This window comes from Giraffa tippelskirchi, chromosome 2, assembly GCF_054371585.1.
Source record: "Giraffa tippelskirchi isolate mGirTip1 chromosome 2, T2T-mGirTip1v1.2.pri, whole genome shotgun sequence".
NCBI lineage: Eukaryota > Metazoa > Chordata > Mammalia > Artiodactyla > Giraffidae > Giraffa > Giraffa tippelskirchi.
This window is the reverse complement of record NC_137276.1, coordinates 91,671,548-91,688,678: the sequence shown is the minus strand read 5'-3', so window position 1 is coordinate 91,688,678 and position 17,131 is coordinate 91,671,548. Positions and strand designations below refer to the sequence as shown.

Sequence of the window (17,131 nt, the reverse complement as noted above, 5' to 3'; positions counted from 1 at the left end):
TGCTGAAGACTGGCTTGGAGAATTTTGAGCATTACTTTGTAGAAAGCTATAAATTATTTTGCTATTTTAATCATAGTATTTTGCCTCATAAGGAAATATGAGGCAAATATTACTTAAATTTGTAACATATAAGAACTGTATATAGTAATCTTATTGTCTATCAGTATTCAATAATGTATACTTTCAGACCACCAGTATTTATTTTATTTGTTTTCATTGTCTTACCACAGTTACTTCTCTTTAAAAAAAAAAAAATTATTTCTGGCTGTGCTGGGTCTTAGTTGTGGCATGCAAACTATTGGTTGCAGCATGTGGGATCTAGTTCCCTTACCAGGCATCAAATCCGGGTCCCTTGCATTGGGAGCATGGAGTCTTAGCCACTGGACCACCTGGGAAGTCCCATCACAATTACTTCTGTTGTTTTTCAATTATTTTTGATTTTGGCTGCCTTTAGTCTAAAAAAATGACTAAAAATATGTAATGAAAAATAAGCCCCCTTTTCACTTGGCCTCCAATTCCCCATTTCCCCTAGAAAGGCAATCACTATTACCTTTCTTTGTATCCTTCTGGAAATGTTTTTATAAATATCAACTGATATAGCTCCACCTCCCCCAGCCATACTTAATCTTCTGCTCCTTGTTTTGTTCTTTTAATAATATATCTTAAAGGGACTTCCCTGGTGGTCCAGTAGTTAAGACTCCAATGCAGGGGGTGAAGATGCTATTCCCGGGTAGAGAACTAAGATCTTGCATGTCGTGGCCAAAAAGAAAAAAAAAAAAACAGAAGAAGAATGTATTTTAAAGATTGTTCTGTATCTATTATATTTGCTTCATTTAAATACTAAAGGACTTGTATAATGCTACAAACTTCTTTATACTTATAATAACATTTGGGTAAATTGCTTCTTCACTAATTTTATGTGCTGGTTCTGCTGGATTATGGGTGAATAAAAATATTTTATGTAATTAACAAGTGACATACATTTAAATAGGCTTGAGCAAAGAATAGAACCCCAGGTGTATTTATCATTTCATATGCAAGGTCAGCACAAGGACCGTTAATTTGCAGCATTTCTGTGGAGTGCAAATGCTAAAATTGCACCACTATTTTTAAAACTTGAGGCAAGGGATAGAAACCATTCTGAAATTGGGAAAGGATGTGCAGGATGACCAAAACCACAGAAACTGGAAGCCAGCCACAACAGAATTAGCATTTTGCAGACTGGGGGATTATTCTTAAATGTCCTAAAAGGACTGTTTCATCTCTTTCAACACAAAATAAGTAAGCATTCTAAAAGTGAGAATTCAATAAAATGTGAATATGTACTTACTGCTAACATGTAAGAAATTGCATTTACTGCCTTTTTCTTTTTCTTACTCTACAGAACTGAGCTCTTCAGATTTTTTTTTAAACAGTGTAGAATGAAATAGAGGGCAATGATGTGTGTATGTATTTAAAACTAAACAATTCAATTACATATTTAGTTAGAACCAGGCCCCAGAGTAACTGTAAGAGGTAGAAATCTTTCATTTTGCAACCTACTGAATGGGAGAACAGATTTCCAAATGATATGACTGATAAGGGGTTAATATCCAACATATATAAACAGTTCGTGTAACTCAAGATCAAAAAAAACAAACAACCCAATTAAAAAATGAAGAGAAGAACTGAATAGACATTTTTCCAAAAAGGAATTACAGGTGGTCACAGACACATGAAAAGATGCTCAACATCACTGTTCATCAGGGAAATGAAAATCAAAACCAAAGTGAGGTATCACCTCATACCTGTCAGAATGGCTATCAGATAACAAATGTTGAAAAGAATGTGGAGAGAAGAGAACCCTAGTACACTGTTGGTGAGAATGTAAATATGCAAGTGAAAGTGAAAGTGTTAGTCACTCAGTTATGTTGACTCTTTGGGACTCCATGGACTGTAGCCTGCCAGACTCCTCTGTCCATGGAATTCTCCAGGAAAGAATACTGGAGTGGGTAGCCATCCCTTTCTCCAGGGGATCTTCCCAACCCAGGGATCAAACCTGGATCTTCCACATTGTGGGCAGATTCTTTACCATCTGAGCCACCAGGGAAGCCCACCATGGACAACAGTAGGAAGGTTTCTCAAAAAACTAAATATAGAACTACCATAAAGCCCCAAAATTCCACTCCTGAGTATATAACCAAAAACCCCCCAAAACACTTTCTGAAAGATACTTATACCTCAGTGTTCCTAAGAGTTTTATTTGCAGTAGCCAAGATATGGAAGCAACCTAAGTGTCCATCAGTAGAGGAATAGCTAAAGAAGATGTACATTACACATACACACACACAATGGAATACTACTCAACTGTAAAAGGGAATGAAGTTTTGCCATATGCAGCAACCTGGATGGAGTTGGAGGGCATTATGCTAAGTGAAATAAATCAGAGAAAGACAAATACTGTACGATATCACATACATGTGGGATCTAAAAAATACAGTAAACTAGTGAATATAACAACAACAAAAAAGAAACTGACTCCCAGATTTAGAGAACAAACCAGTGGTTATCAGTGGGGAAAGAGAAGGGCGAGGAGCAACATAGGGATAGGGGATTAAGAGGTACAAAGTATTAGGTATAGAGTAAGCAACAAGGATTTATTGTACAGCACAGGGAATATAGCCAATATTTTATAATAACTATAATGGAGTATAACCTTTAAAAATTGTGAATCACTATATTGTATACCAACTGTACTTTAATTAAAAAAGTCCTTTTGAAAGAACAACAAAAGTCCTAAACAAGTTGGTTTACAGATCATGAATTACAAATACACTGTACTCTTAGAAGGATTCACATCACTTAATATGATTTTTAAGTAATCAGTGAAAATTGTAATTCAGTTATTTCAAAACTTCATATGCTTCCCCCCCAAATTAGAGATGTTCAGGGATGATGTTGAACCTCTTATATAAATATGTGTATCAAAAAAAAATTTTCCTACTTAGCTTCGGTACTTATTTAGTTCATTTTCACTTGCTGAAATACACATTAACTCTAAAGTAATGAGGTGTGTATAAGAGGTATACATAATTTGTATTCTCCTTTAGCTTTATATTGACTAGTCAAACCACGAAGTCACATTAAAAATAAGAGTTGCCTAGTTACATATCAGGAGTATTAAAAAATGTAAGTAATTCTTGGGAATTCTCTGGCAGTCCAGTGGTTAGGACTTGGCGCTTTCACTGCTGTGGCCTGAGTTCAGTCCCTGGTTGGGGAAATAAGATCACTGCAAGCTATGAGGTGTGGCCAAAAAAAAAAGTCAGTAATTCCTCCTTGAGATATTTATTTATAGCAATAAACATGGATATGTACAGAGATTTATTTATAAGGCTGTTCATTTACAATGCAAAATGTAGCATTCATTTACAATGCAAAATTGGAAGCAATGCAAGCACTGTGAAACAAGGGATTTACCAAATAAGTTATTATGTGGCCACTAAATATTATGTTGATACATATATTAGCACAAAAAATTATACTCACGTTTTCACACCCCAATAAAGGTACAGGTGCATTTGAAAAGCAGACCAGAAAGATATAGATGACAATAAGTACTAGTTGTTATTTCTGGAGAGTAGGATTGTGGATGAGTTACATTTCTGATTTGGGCATTTGTTACCAATTATTTTCTACAATGACTATTACACGCCTGCTTTTCTTGCAGCCCAGTTTTACATCAGTTTTCTTTTTTTTTGGTTTTAGTTTGTTTCTCCTGCTTGGAATAAGAAAGGCCCCACTGATCTGGGAAAGACCTCGCACAAGGAAAGGGAGAGGCAGTGGCAGTGGTTGAACGTTTGAGCCACAAGCTCCATCCCAAAATTATCAGCCTCTAACTTACTGTATTCTTTTTTGGACAAGATTCATGTCCTAAAATTTTACTTTTCAACCACATCCTGAGTATTTTTAAATGCTATACTTTTCTCAACTTGAAATGCTTATTTTACTGAAACAGTGAAGTCAAATGGAAAGGAAAATTATACAAGCCATTGAAAAATGCCTTTGCTTTGGATAAGCACAGGGTATGAAAAACCAGTGTTTCTTCCCTTGACTGAATCTCAGTTATTGTCTGGCTGACCTATATTGGGAAAGAGTGTTACCAGGGAATCTATTCCTATTTTTTCCTTGTCAGCCTTACCTCTCAGGTGGTTTCTTCCAGATGCTTTACTGCCTGTGTCCTCTGTTCTTGTTTAGATAAATGTTTCCAAAGGGCTCATGTTCTTTTTTCTCACATTGCTTTTTCCAGATATAAAGACCTGAAGGTAGTCTTTCCTATTCAGAGATGGAGAACAGTACCACCACCATTTCTCGGGAGGAGCTGGAGGAACTACAAGAAGCCTTTAATAAAATAGGTATGCTTGAGAAAAACTGAATACACAGTTACTATTCTGCTGGATACCAGCCTTCCAGGAATGGAACAATGCCTTCTATTGCTTCTGCTGCCCTCTAACCCCCAGATATAGTCCCTTTTTCTTTTGTGTCCCATCTGGGTTTCACTGGATTCTTTCTTTCTTTCTTTCTAAAAGATAAACTAAGACTGGATTGAATTTCTGGGAGAATTGGACTTTGAATTCTTTGATCATTTCTTTGCAGAGTATACTCCAGGTTAATGAATGACAGTGTAACTGAATATGCTTAATGTGATCTCATTACAGAGAAAAAAATATGGAAACACTTCCTTGTGTGTAAACTGAACTCTGGCCTCCGTGTGTTTGTCATGAACAATAACACATTCTGACTTCATGCAGAGTATTTTAAAAGCTCAATATGATTTTTAAAGACCATATGTCTTATTTTCCTCCTCTCTTGTGCATAATTTTTAATGAAAGTATTGTTTTTAAAGGCTGCATGCCTTATATTTCTTCTTTCACTTTTTTTATTTATTCTTTCACTTTTATTTATTTATTTATGTTTATTCTTCTTTCACTTTAAAAGCCATCCAGTGTTTTGTCTTTATGATGTCATTTTGACAGCTTAGTCTTTTTCTTCCAAAACCCCCCCCATCCTTTGATGGATCGTGATTCTCCTGCATTTTGCTCGTAGGAGACCTGTAGCAAATCAGGAGAGTGTTGATACCATCTTTTGCTCTAGCCTGCAAGTGGTGAAAGATGAGCACAGTAAATAGACAGGGAAACAGTGACACCCCCAGCGTTGCTCCTGCCTCAATGGGCTCCTGCCTTGGTGTGTTAGAGCACGCCACGAAAAACAGAGTCAGACCAGGGAGGATGGGGTGATCACAGTTGGTCTTGGGTCTCAATTTCTCTTAAACTTAGTGAGTAATGTCTAAAATTAATGTAGATGAAGTGTAGTGTAGCAGTTTTAGAAACCAAGATAAAGAAAGGAAGATTTAACTTTAAAAAAAAAATAAGACTCTCTCTCAAAAAAAAAAAGCAAAAGTAATGCTTTCAGGAAGCTGGCACCCTACTCCAGTACTCTTGCCCGGAAAATCCCATGGATGGAGGAGCCTGGCAGGCTGCAGTCCATGGGGTCGCTGAGAGTCGGACACGACTGAGTGACTTCGCTTTCACTTTTCACTCTCATGCATTGGAGAAGGAAATGGCAATCCACTCCAGTACTCTTGCCTGGAGAATCCCAGGGACGGGGGAGCCTGGTGGGCTACCGTCTATGGGGTTGCACAGGGTCTGACAGGACTGAAGCGACTTAGCAGCAGCAGCATGACTTACAAAACATTGCTATGAAATAAGGTGAATTCTACAAATCTCTGGGGCTTTCTACTTCTCCTTGCTTAGCTGTTTCAAGAGTAACTCAGACCTTGAGAATACAGTCCACATGGTGGCCGCCTTTGGCTCATCATGAATTCCTTAACCTTGATCTTTTCTTTATTTTCCTGGGCTTTCCTGGTGGCTCAGACGGTAATGCGTCTGCCTGCATTGCGGAAGACCTGGGTTCAATCCCTGGATTGGGAAGATCCCCTGGAGAAGGAAATGGCAACCCACTCCAGTACTCTTGCCTGGAAAATTCCATGGACGGAGGAGCCTGGTAGGCTACAGTCCATGTGGTCACAAAGAGTCGGACACACCTGAGCGACTTCACTTTCACTTCCTTTGTTTTGCCGGTGCTAGAGCACTGCATGACTGTGATGTGATTTCTAAAACGTTATTGTTAAAAATACATTTTGGGCTTCCCTGGTTGGAGCAGTGGTTAGAAATCCACTTGACAGTGTAAGAGACTTGGGTTTGATCCCTGATCCAGGAACAGTTCATATACTGCGGAGCAACTAAGCCCGTGTGCCTCATCTATTGAGCCTGCACTCTGGAGCCCAGGAGCCACAACTGCTGAGCCCATGTGCCACAAGTACGGAAGCCCACGCAGCCTAGAGCCCGTTCTCCGCAATTAGAGTGTAGCTCCCGCTTACTGCAGCTAGAGAAAAAGTCCCAGCAGCAATGAAGACCCATCACAACCAAAAATAAAATAAATCAGTAAAATTAAAAAAAATTTTTATGAAACATTGTATGCAGTGCGCAGAGTCATTTCAAGAAGAAAAAAAAAACCGAGCAATGTTGGAATATTCTGCTAATTCGGAGCACTGAAAGAAAGGAAGGAGTGAAAACATATCTCCAGAACTTCCCTAGTGGTCCAGTAGTTAGGACTCTGTGCTTCCACTACAGGGGGCCTGGGTTGCATCCTTGGTCAGGGAACTAAGATCCTGCATGGTTTGTAGCACAGCCAAAAGCAAAACAAACCCTGCCCCCGCCCCCCCCATATCTCCTAGTTTGGTTGTTTTTGTTGTTTTATAGGAGCAGTTTGGCAGCTTGAATAAAAATGCTACCTTGGTCCTAGTAAAATAAATTAATAGTCAGTTTTCTTTCACACACCAGCTTTAATCTTTGTAACTCACGGATGTATAATCTTGCAATATTTATTTCATTGTACTTTGGATAAATCATTGATGAAACAATTCTGACAGCAAGGTAATTTGCTCTGTGTGAGGGAAGTTCTAACACTAGCAGAATATATACTTCCTTACTTTATGTACAAGATAAATTGCTACTCATGAACTCTGTAACCCTCTGCTAATTTGTCCCAAACAACTTTTCTCAGAGACGGAGAAACATGCCCATCTAACCTTGTTAGATAGAATATTTTTTGGGTCTCTAGGGAAAAGTGTCGGACACTACTGAGCAACTTCACTTTCACTTTTCACTTTCATGCATTGGAGAAGGAAATGGCAACCCACTTCAGTGTTCTTGCTTGGAGAATCCCAGGGATGGCGGAGCCTGCTGGACTGCCACCTATGGGGTTGCAGAGAGTTGGACACAACTGAGGTGACTTAGCAGTAGCAGGGAAAAGTGAGAAGTTAAAATATTTGTCCTGTTTTTCTGTAATTGTGGTAAAATACACATAACATAAAATTTACCATTTTTACCATGTTTTCAAATGTACAGTTTGTTGACTAAAAAAACTGCACAATGTAAAAGTTGCAAGTTAAGTTTTACTTGGGGAAAAATGAGGACTGCAGCCTGAGAGACCGCACCACAGATGGCCCTGAGAAACTGCTCCACAGAGGCAGCGGGGAAAGTCAATATATGTGATTTTGGTGAAGGGAGAGTTCTTTTAATCAAGCACTTATCTTTACAAAAGATTTTCTGCTAGTCACGAGAAGCTGATGTTACCTTGAAAGAATTTAGTGCTTTTCTAAACATGAGGAGGTGCAAGGATTGGGCTTATAAAATCAGTTCCAGAAAATATCTAACTAACTGTTAACGAAGACCTGTGCCACAAGTTTCCCTGGAGCAGAGAGTGCCTCATTTCTGCTCTCCATCTTGAACTCCCTTCAGGGCGTGTGGAGACAGGATTGACTCCTCTTGAGAGAGATGGCAAATGCCCTTGGCAAGCACCAATGTAGTAGACAAGTTTATTGGCATTAAGTATATTCACCTTGTTATGCAACCTTCACCACCATCTATTTCTAGAACCTTTTCATTTTCCCAAACTGAAACTCTACTGTTAAAGACTAACTCCTTAAACAATCCACCTTCCCCCAACCCCCATCCTCCGGGGCTACTGCCATTCTACTTTCTGTCTGTAGGAATTTGGCTACACTAGGTAACTTATATAAGTGGAATCATATATTTGTTTTTCTGTGACTGGCTTATTTCACATAGTGTGATGTCTTCAAGGTTAATCTGTGTTGTAGCATGTGTCAGAATTGCCTTACTTTTTAAGACTGAATAACATGTCATTGTTTCTACTAAATTTTGTTTATTCATTCATCTGTTGATGGGCTTCTTAGTTGTTTCTACCTTTTGGCTATTGTGAGTAATGCTGCCATGAACGTGGGTATTTCAAATATCTGTTCAAGTCTCTTTCCTCAGTTATTTTTGGCATATACTCAGAAGTGAAATTGCTGAATCATTTACTTTTGTTTAATTTTTTGAGGGACTACCAAATAGTTTTCAATTGTGGTTGTACCATTTTGCATTCCTGCCAGCAATGCACAAGGGTTTCAATTTTTTTCAAATTATGCCAATGATTATTACTTTCTGTTTTTGTTTGTTTTTACAATAGCTATTCTCATGAATATAAAATATCTCATTGTGGTTTTGATTTGCATTTCCCTAATGATTAGTGATGTTGAACATCTTTTCATGTGCTTATTGGCTGTTTGTATGTCTTCTTTGGAGAAAGATCTATTCACGTCCTTTGCCCATTTTAAAATCAGGTTGTTTATTGTTTTGTTGTAGAGTTGTAGGAAAGTCTTGTTTCATTTTAAACTGTGATTTTATGGCTACTTAACCTAAGCCTTGATTTCCTCATCTTTAAAATTAGAATATTGTTATTAACTACCTCAAAGTTGTTGTATGAATTTCATTAGACAAGTTCTTTTTTTTTTTTAATTATTATTTATTTTTGGTTGTGCTATGTCTTTGTTGCTGCATGAGCTTTTCTCTAGTTGTGGCGATTGGGGGCTATTCTCTAGTTGCAGTGGCTTCTCTTGTTGCAGAGCACGGGCTCTAGAGCTCAGAAGTTGTGCACAGGCTTAGTTGCTCTGCAGCATGTGGGATCTTCCCGGATCAGGGATCGAACCTATTTCTCCTGCATTGGCCGGTGGATTCTTTACCACTGAACCACCAGGGAAGCCCTCAAGTTCTTAAGAAATCACTTGACCCAGAATATGTGCTCATTAAGTGGTATCTATTATTTCTTGTTACATCATACCCAAACCAGAGAGGTTGTAGGGAAGGAGCTGGCATTTAAGCACACAGATGTGTCCATCTTCAGAGCCCAACTCTTAATGTTAGTTTAGTGTGACGGTTAGCACATGACTTTTTCATGATCTCGTTTAAATACTCCTCGCCACAGTGCTGTTGGGCAGTGAGTCTGCCTCGTCTATTTGTCTATTTCGGAATTATAGGAAGCAATTCTAAACTGGTGATGTACTAAGTAATGAGATTTTACTCTAAATTCCAAGAAAGCAATTATTGCAATATCACGCAATTTAGCTTCCTTTGGAGATCACAGCACTGTTTTGGTTCTTGGTAGATTCTAGTGTGGAAAATTTCCACCCTACTGAACAGTATTAATTCTAAAACTTGTGTTTGAGAGTTTAAAAGAAAAGTTTCTGTCTTATCATTCATTCAGTTAATAGTGATGACAGCTCTTTTACTGCGAGGAAAAAGAGACATAGGAAGCAAAGTAACTACTACCAGATGAGTGAAGAGAGCCAATACAAGGGGGATCCAGGCAACTAACCAGTCAATCCTAAGCCCTGTTGCCAACTCTGGCCACAAGTGTTTAATGTTGCCTTTCTTCTGTGTCAAGAATTGATAATCCAGTCTCTCAGGAAAACCCAGGGAAGGTTATATCAGTGATAATCTGAAAACGCCCAGAAGCCTATTTCCATAAGTCCAAATGTAGGTGTGAAATTATTTCTTGAGCACTTAATCTCAAAATGACATCAAACATGATTCAGCCTTCATAATGGTATCATAAATACATAATGAAGAAGCAATGAATTATTGATAAGTGAAACAGAACTGCCACCAAGTGAAATGTAGAACAGAAGTGCCTTATGTGTATTTTACATGGTGCACGAATTTTGTATGGAAGGTGGGGCCAGCAGATCCATTTGGTAAGTTCCATGAAGAAGTCAAAGTCTGGGTGGGTGTTCCTCTATGACTGTTGCTGCTGTATTTCCCTTAGATATCTGAGACCTCCCCACGCGTAATTCTTTGAATTTTAGGCATGTGCCAAACTTGAGTTTTTCGTCTGTCAGTGCAATGTTCTTATTACACACTTAAAATATATATGCTAGCCCTAAATCTATGGGTGGGGGGTAAAGTTCATTAAGAATCTACCCACAATGCGGGAGACTCAGGTTCGATCCCTGGGTTGAGAATATTCCCTGGAAGGGAGTGGCTACCCACTCCTGTAATCTTGCCTGGGAAATCCCACGGACAGAGGAGACTGGCAGACTGCAGTCCATGGGTTCGCAAAGAGTCATACACGACTGAGCGACTAACACTTTCAGTTTCAAAGTTCATGAAATATGAGTTTTTTGGATAAAGTATATAGCTTACCTTGTACAATTTAGATGCAGGAGAAAAGGTTACTGCCACTTATGAAACAAACCTGGAAGGTTCTGCCTGCCCATGAATCTCCCAAGCAGCCTTCTGAGTGCACATCTCCAACAGAGTACAAGTGAGATCTGATCACTCATAATTTGTCTTTTTAGATATTGACAACAGTGGGTATGTCAGTGACTATGAACTCCAGGACCTGTTTAAGGAAGCAAGCCTTCCTCTGCCTGGCTACAAGGTGCGCGAGATCGTGGAGAAAATTCTAGCAGTTGCTGACAGCAGCAAAGATAGTAGAATCAGCTTTGAAGAGTTTGTGTCGGTAAGTAATCTAAATCCTCTCCTTGGCTGCTGATGGATTTGCTTCGAGCAGAATTTTAGTAATGTCATTGCTTTCTTTGGTTAAATCTGGCTTCAGAAACCAGAAAAAGCACTGCTTTTAAATGATGATGATGGTAACAATAACAGCAATTTCCACAAATAATTCATAAAACAAAGGAAAAGTTATTCTTAAATTGTTGGAATTGAAGTCAGGTTTAGATAATGCTCATTTATCCTGTAGTAAAACTACAGTTGAGTTTAAATGCTTAATGGCTGTCTCTGTAAGCAAAGTATTTTCATATCTTAGTACTCGGTCTTGAGAAGTGAAATATTTTTGTAATTGAACTAGCTAAGATTTGTAAGATATACCTCCTAGAAACTGGTCGTTTTCTTGTGATAAGTTATATATGTTCAGTTTCTGTAAATGCCACCTGGTGAATTTTGATACCAGCTATGGGTTCATTATTAAACTACCTGGAGACTCAGGGAACTGAACAAGATACAAAATAATATATGACTCCACCAATAAAAGAAAAATAGAACTGAATATTGAGTATCATGTATTTTAAACCTCTCAGGCTGAGAGAGATGACTAAGTTGCCATTACCAGCTGGCAGTTGAGCAAGGGCTGTCACTACATTCTATCAACAGCACCATGACTGTGCTTTTTGTACAAAAATTAATGAAATAGTTTATTCACTAATATAAGTGAACAGATATTTATGAAATAGTAATTGTCTGGTTTTACATTTTTTATTCATTGAGCTCCTTTCATACCAGAACTCTGGTATTATGAGTAATGTGATGAACAGAAAGAGATGTAGCCCCAGCTTTCATGAAGTTTGTAGGTGGAGGGGAAGACAGAATCTCACAGATAGATAAAAGATAACGGATCTATGCTCTGACAGAGCAAGACAGGTCACTTGCAAGTTTGTGTAGGAGGAATTGAACTTGGTGGGGAGATTAGAGAACGCAGAGAGATTCAGTGAAATGGAACTGTTTCCAATGCTGTGAAGACTGAATTGCTGTCTGAAGGAAGATGTTAAACAGATAAAAGGAGTGGGTGGGGAAAATAAGTAACGAGCAAGATGGGCTCAAGTGATGGCATGTGTGGAGGCTCTGTGGCTTTAAGGGTAGTAGATGCTCTCAAGCACTTGGGGAAAAAAGCATCAATGTGGCTGGAGCTGAGGTGTTGAGGGTTAGGAGTGTGTTTAGACAAGTGAGTCAGGGTCAGATAATCAGGCCCTTGTAGAATTTTTTGTTTTTATCTAAGAGCAATAGGAAGCCATTGATGTGGGAGGAATAGAGTATGAACTGACATGATCAGATGTTCATTGTTTAAAACTCACTCTGGCTGTTGCATGGAGAACTGATTGAATTCGGTCTAGCCAGGCTCTAGAGTGGCCAGTGACAGGAAGTGGCAGAGGGCACTTGTTGAAGCCTGTGTAATTTCCTACAAATGCTGACTTCTTGACTTTAACATATCCATTGAAGCTGTTCAGATTGGAAAATATCTTCATTAAGACATTTAAAAATCTTTATTGTGTACTTAGTTATTCTTTAGTTGTTAGTACAAGAGATCACGGCAAGTCTAGATGAACAATTTCAATGTGTACAGTTTGAGCTTAATTATAGGTTGTGGTGCAAACATTTTTCCATTTCATGTTGTTATAAGATGACATGAAGGGTATCTGCCTACACAAGCAATAAATGCAAGAACAACTGATTTGTATTTAACTTTATGTCATTCCAAATAAATAACTTTCTTTTACACAGCAAGGATTTTAATAGCTATCTAATCAAGGGTTAATTTTACTTCTCTTCCATTCCAGCTAATGCAAGAGTTGAAAAGCAAAGACATCAGCAAAACATTCAGAAAAATAATTAACAAGAGGGAAGGGATTACTGCTATTGGAGGAACTTCATCCATTTCCAGTGAGGGCACACAGCATTCTTATTCAGGTAACCAACCACCTGCTCCAAATTTAATCTTTCAGTCATTGGCTCATTCAACAAGTCCTGTATGTCACAGGATCTAAGATGCCATTCATTGTAATTTACACATTGTTTTATATGCCGTTGTTTTATAATGAGACTAAATTATAATGTGCCATTAGATTTGAAATGTATCATAATTTCAGAAGTGTCAGAATGAAAAATCCTGGAATTATTTAAGATAGATAATAGTAAGTGAATGTTTACTGTGTGTTAGGCACAGTGGACAAGAGATTAGAAACAGCAAAATAGGAGTTGTTTATATTTTCATCATTGAATGTGTTTAATCATGACCTTGGGGTGGATTTTTCATCCTGACTGGTGACATGAGTTTAGTTTAGACCTATAATTTTAGGGATGGTGGAGAGGTTTATTGGAAGGACTTTCCATTTTGGAGGAGCCGAGATTCCCGATTCATCTTTTATCAAGCAACTTAGTAACTAGTAGAGCACAGCATTTGGTTTGCTTGATCTGATAGAATCACTGGACTGTTGCCCAGTGGGAGATCCAGAGTCACATGAACTCCTAAGAGGAGACAGCTTGCCCCATGCTAAGGTTGCTTCTCAGGATCAAGATGCCTAAAAACCTTTGGCCAAGTTCTTTTTGTTCATGTTAACATAATTAGAACTATACTTTTGAAATTTTTGATAAAAACTCACTGTAACTTTTCCCTCTTTCTTTCTTTGAGATCTGAATCTGTTAATTATCCTCTTGATTCTCTTGCTTTCTAAATGGATTTTCCTCTAATAATACACTCACACTTCTACTCACTGTATGTATTTTCCTAACCTTTTCCCACCGGGGAAGTGCAGTGGTGAAGGCAGTGTTCTATAACTCCTACCTCCTTTTTTTGAAAGGTTCTTACTCTTTAGCTCTGTTTCTGCCTGTCCATTCTAATGAAATGGCATCTTCATTTTTTATTAAGATATAATATGCATTTAGCGAATTGCTGCAATCGTTATGTGTATAGTTCAATGAGTTTTCACATTTGTACACATCTTATAGCTACATTCATGCAGCTGCCAAGTAGATTAACATATAACATTTCCTTCACCAGGATTATTTCTAGATTATTTAAATCTAATAATATGTAAATTATTATAATACATAAATACAAAAACTCTATGAAAGTAAATGTGCACCATTCTGAGCATTTTATATTACAAAGACTTTCTTGCTTAAAGGAGTTTAAATAAAGTAAAATCAGATTTTTTCCCTTAAATTGAAGGAAAAAGAGAAAGTGAGGAAAGGGAGGAAGAGAAGAAGAAGTGAGAGGTTCTGGGCTGCTAGAGCTACATGAAGGACAAAAATAATTTTTCCATTGATTTAAAACATTTCTTTTTGATCTTGTTGGTTCTAGCAGTCATTACTGATTATAAAGGTAGCCCAAATGAATGAACCTGTAACCAGTTCATAGATATGGTCATTTAAAAATTTTTAAATCCAATTTATTTAACATAAAAAAAAATTCGCTGATTTCTTCCACTCTCCATCACCCCTTGTTTCTTGTAACCACCAGTCTGCTCTTTGTATCTATGAGCTTCAGTTGTGTTTTCCAGATTCTACATTAAAAAAATGAGATCATATGGTAAAATACACATATAAGTATATATATATATATATATAAAACATATATGTATATATTGCATACATATATAAAATATATACATATGTATGTATGCAAAGCATATGTATATATAAAGCATTAACATTTCTGTCACCCTGAATGGCTCCCTCATGCCTCTAGCTGTAACTGTCCACTTTTCTGATGTCTATCACCATAGATTATTTTTACTTGTTTATTGAGGTATAAGATGCACAGAGTAAAGTGCATACAGTGCCCTATTGTTAAGTATATGTCTTGATGATTTTTTTTTACATATGAATACACCCACATAACCATTATTTAGACCCCAACACAGAACATTCAGGGGCTTCCCAGGTGCACTAATGGTAAAGAACTTGCCAGCCAATGACTAGATGTAAGAGACTTGGGTTCAAACCCTGGGTAAGGAAGATCCCCTGCAGGAGGGCAGGGCAACCCACTCCAATATTCTTGCCTGAAGAATCCCATGGACAGAGGAGCCTGGTGGGCCATAGTCCATAGAGTCGCAAAGAGTCGGACACAACCAAAGTGACTTTTCACACACGCACAAAACATTTAACTGCTTTTAAGAAAAGAACAACTTTATTGAGATGTAAAATACCATGAATACCATGATATTTTATGAATCTTTGAAAGTACATGAATACCATGAATCTTTGAAAGTACAATTCAGTAGTTCTTAGTATATTCACAGAGTTGTAGTATATCAGCACCATGTAATTTTAGGACACTTTCATTACCCCAAAGGGAAACCCCAAGCTTCTTAGCAATCACTACCCATTTCCCCCTTCCCCTAGCCTTGGGCGACCATTAATCTACTTTTTGTTTCCATAGATTTGCCTATTCTGGAAATTTCATAGAAATGGAATTATACAGTAATGGCTTTTCACTTGACAGGCTTCTTCCCTAGCAGAATATTTTCGAGGATCATTCATGTTGTGGCATGTATTTTACGTCACTCTTTTTTATGGCTGAATCATTTCTGTTCTGTTGCTAATATCATGTTTTGTTTATCCTTTCATCGTCTGATAGACATTTGAGTTGTTTCCACTTTTTGGCTGTCATGAATAATACTGTGTGAACACTTGTGTCCACATTTTTGTGTGGACATATGCTTTGAATTCTCTAAGGTATATACCCAGGAGTAGTTGTTTGTAAACTCTATGTTTAACATTTTTAAAGAACTACTAAACTGTTTTCCAAAGTGGCCACTCCGTTTACATTCCCACAAGCAATGTATGAAAGTTCCAATTTCTTTCCATTCTCGATGACATTTGTTATTGTCAGTTTTGTTTATTACAACCGTCCAGGCGTTGTGAAATGATATCTCATTCCTGGTTCCTCTCAGTTCAGTTCAGTTCAGTTGCTCAGTCACGTCCGACTCTTTGCGACCTCATGGACTGCAGCACACTAGGCCTCCCTGCCCATCACCAACTCCCGGAATTTACTCAAACTCATGTCCATTGAGTCGGTGATGCCTTCCAACCATCTCATCCTCAGTCATCCCCTTCTCCTCCCGCTTTCAATCTTTCCCAGCATCAGGGTCTTTTCTAATGAATCAGTTCTTTGCATGAGGTGGCCAAAGTATTGGAGTTTCAGCTTCAGCATCAGTCCTTCCAATGAACACCCAGGACTGATCTCCTTTAGGATGGGCTGGTTGGATCTCCCTACAGTCCAGGGACTCTCAAGAGTCTTCTCCAACATCACAGTTCAAAAGCATCAATTCTTCAGTGCTCAGCTTTCTTTATAGTCCAACTATAAAGAAATAATTTCTTTCCCTTTCCCTGTCCATTTTTTTATACCTATTAAAAATGGATCTTTTAAATAGTTCCCCCTCCATAAATAGCCTTTTGTTGATCAACCTGATGAGAAATTATTCTTTCTTTAAATTCTTTGAAATATTGCTTTTATCTCTCTTGTGGTATGTTCATTTATTGCATTTCTTCATATATCTGTTTTATCATTACCCCAAAAATTCCTTCATGGGAGTTATAACATCTTAGTGATCTTTAAATCCATTGATTCTAAGTCCCTAAGGAGGTATGTATAGTGAGGCAAGAAGATAAGAAGGCAGATAATGATCTGTACAAAAGTAAATATTTATGTCTTTATTGATTGTTTGTGATAGATTAAATTTTGAGAGTACCTGCCAAATCTGCCTTTAGGAAAATTACCTAGTTCTAGAAATTAGGGCAATAAAGAGGAAGTCCAGCTACCCTGTGATGGAAATGGGCATTATTTTCTTTCATATTTTGTTAAATCATTTTTATGCTTACAGAATAATAATAAAGCAGAACATTTAATAAAGTAGAACATTTTTCCTTTAAGTTCCTTCCTACTTTCTTCACTGCATAGCCCACCAATATTTTTCTGCCTAAAGATAAATATCCCCATGCTAGAAGCCACGGCTTGAGAAATTGAGGATGAAGATGGCTGATAGTCATACTGGTATTTAGTTGTGTCAATTGCCTTATAATAGAAATTCCACGGAAATGGAGCTATTTTATTCATTCAAATAACTCAATTAAAATTAGTATTTCTGTTGTAAGTTGCAAATCACAACTTTATGAAAAATTTTTTTGTAGGGGAGGTGGAATTGATTGATGTGGTTATTTGTTTCTTACATTTTCCC

The 17,131-nt window shown here is 37.7% G+C and overlaps 1 protein-coding gene across 6 annotated transcripts in view; it reads left to right on the top strand.

The window, feature by feature from the left end:
- The window catches only part of PLS1 (plastin 1), a 141,268-nt gene that overhangs the window by 79,933 nt on the left and 44,204 nt on the right, over window positions 1-17,131 (top strand). For all 6 annotated transcript variants that reach the window (XM_081569565.1, XM_081569563.1, XM_081569561.1 and 3 more), the window contains 3 exons: window positions 4,286-4,391; window positions 10,736-10,899; window positions 12,731-12,860. In XM_081569565.1, coding sequence (XP_081425691.1) covers window positions 4,322-4,391; window positions 10,736-10,899; window positions 12,731-12,860 — 364 coding nt within the window. In that variant the 5' untranslated portion in view covers window positions 4,286-4,321. The remainder of the gene's footprint in view (window positions 1-4,285; window positions 4,392-10,735; window positions 10,900-12,730; window positions 12,861-17,131) is intronic.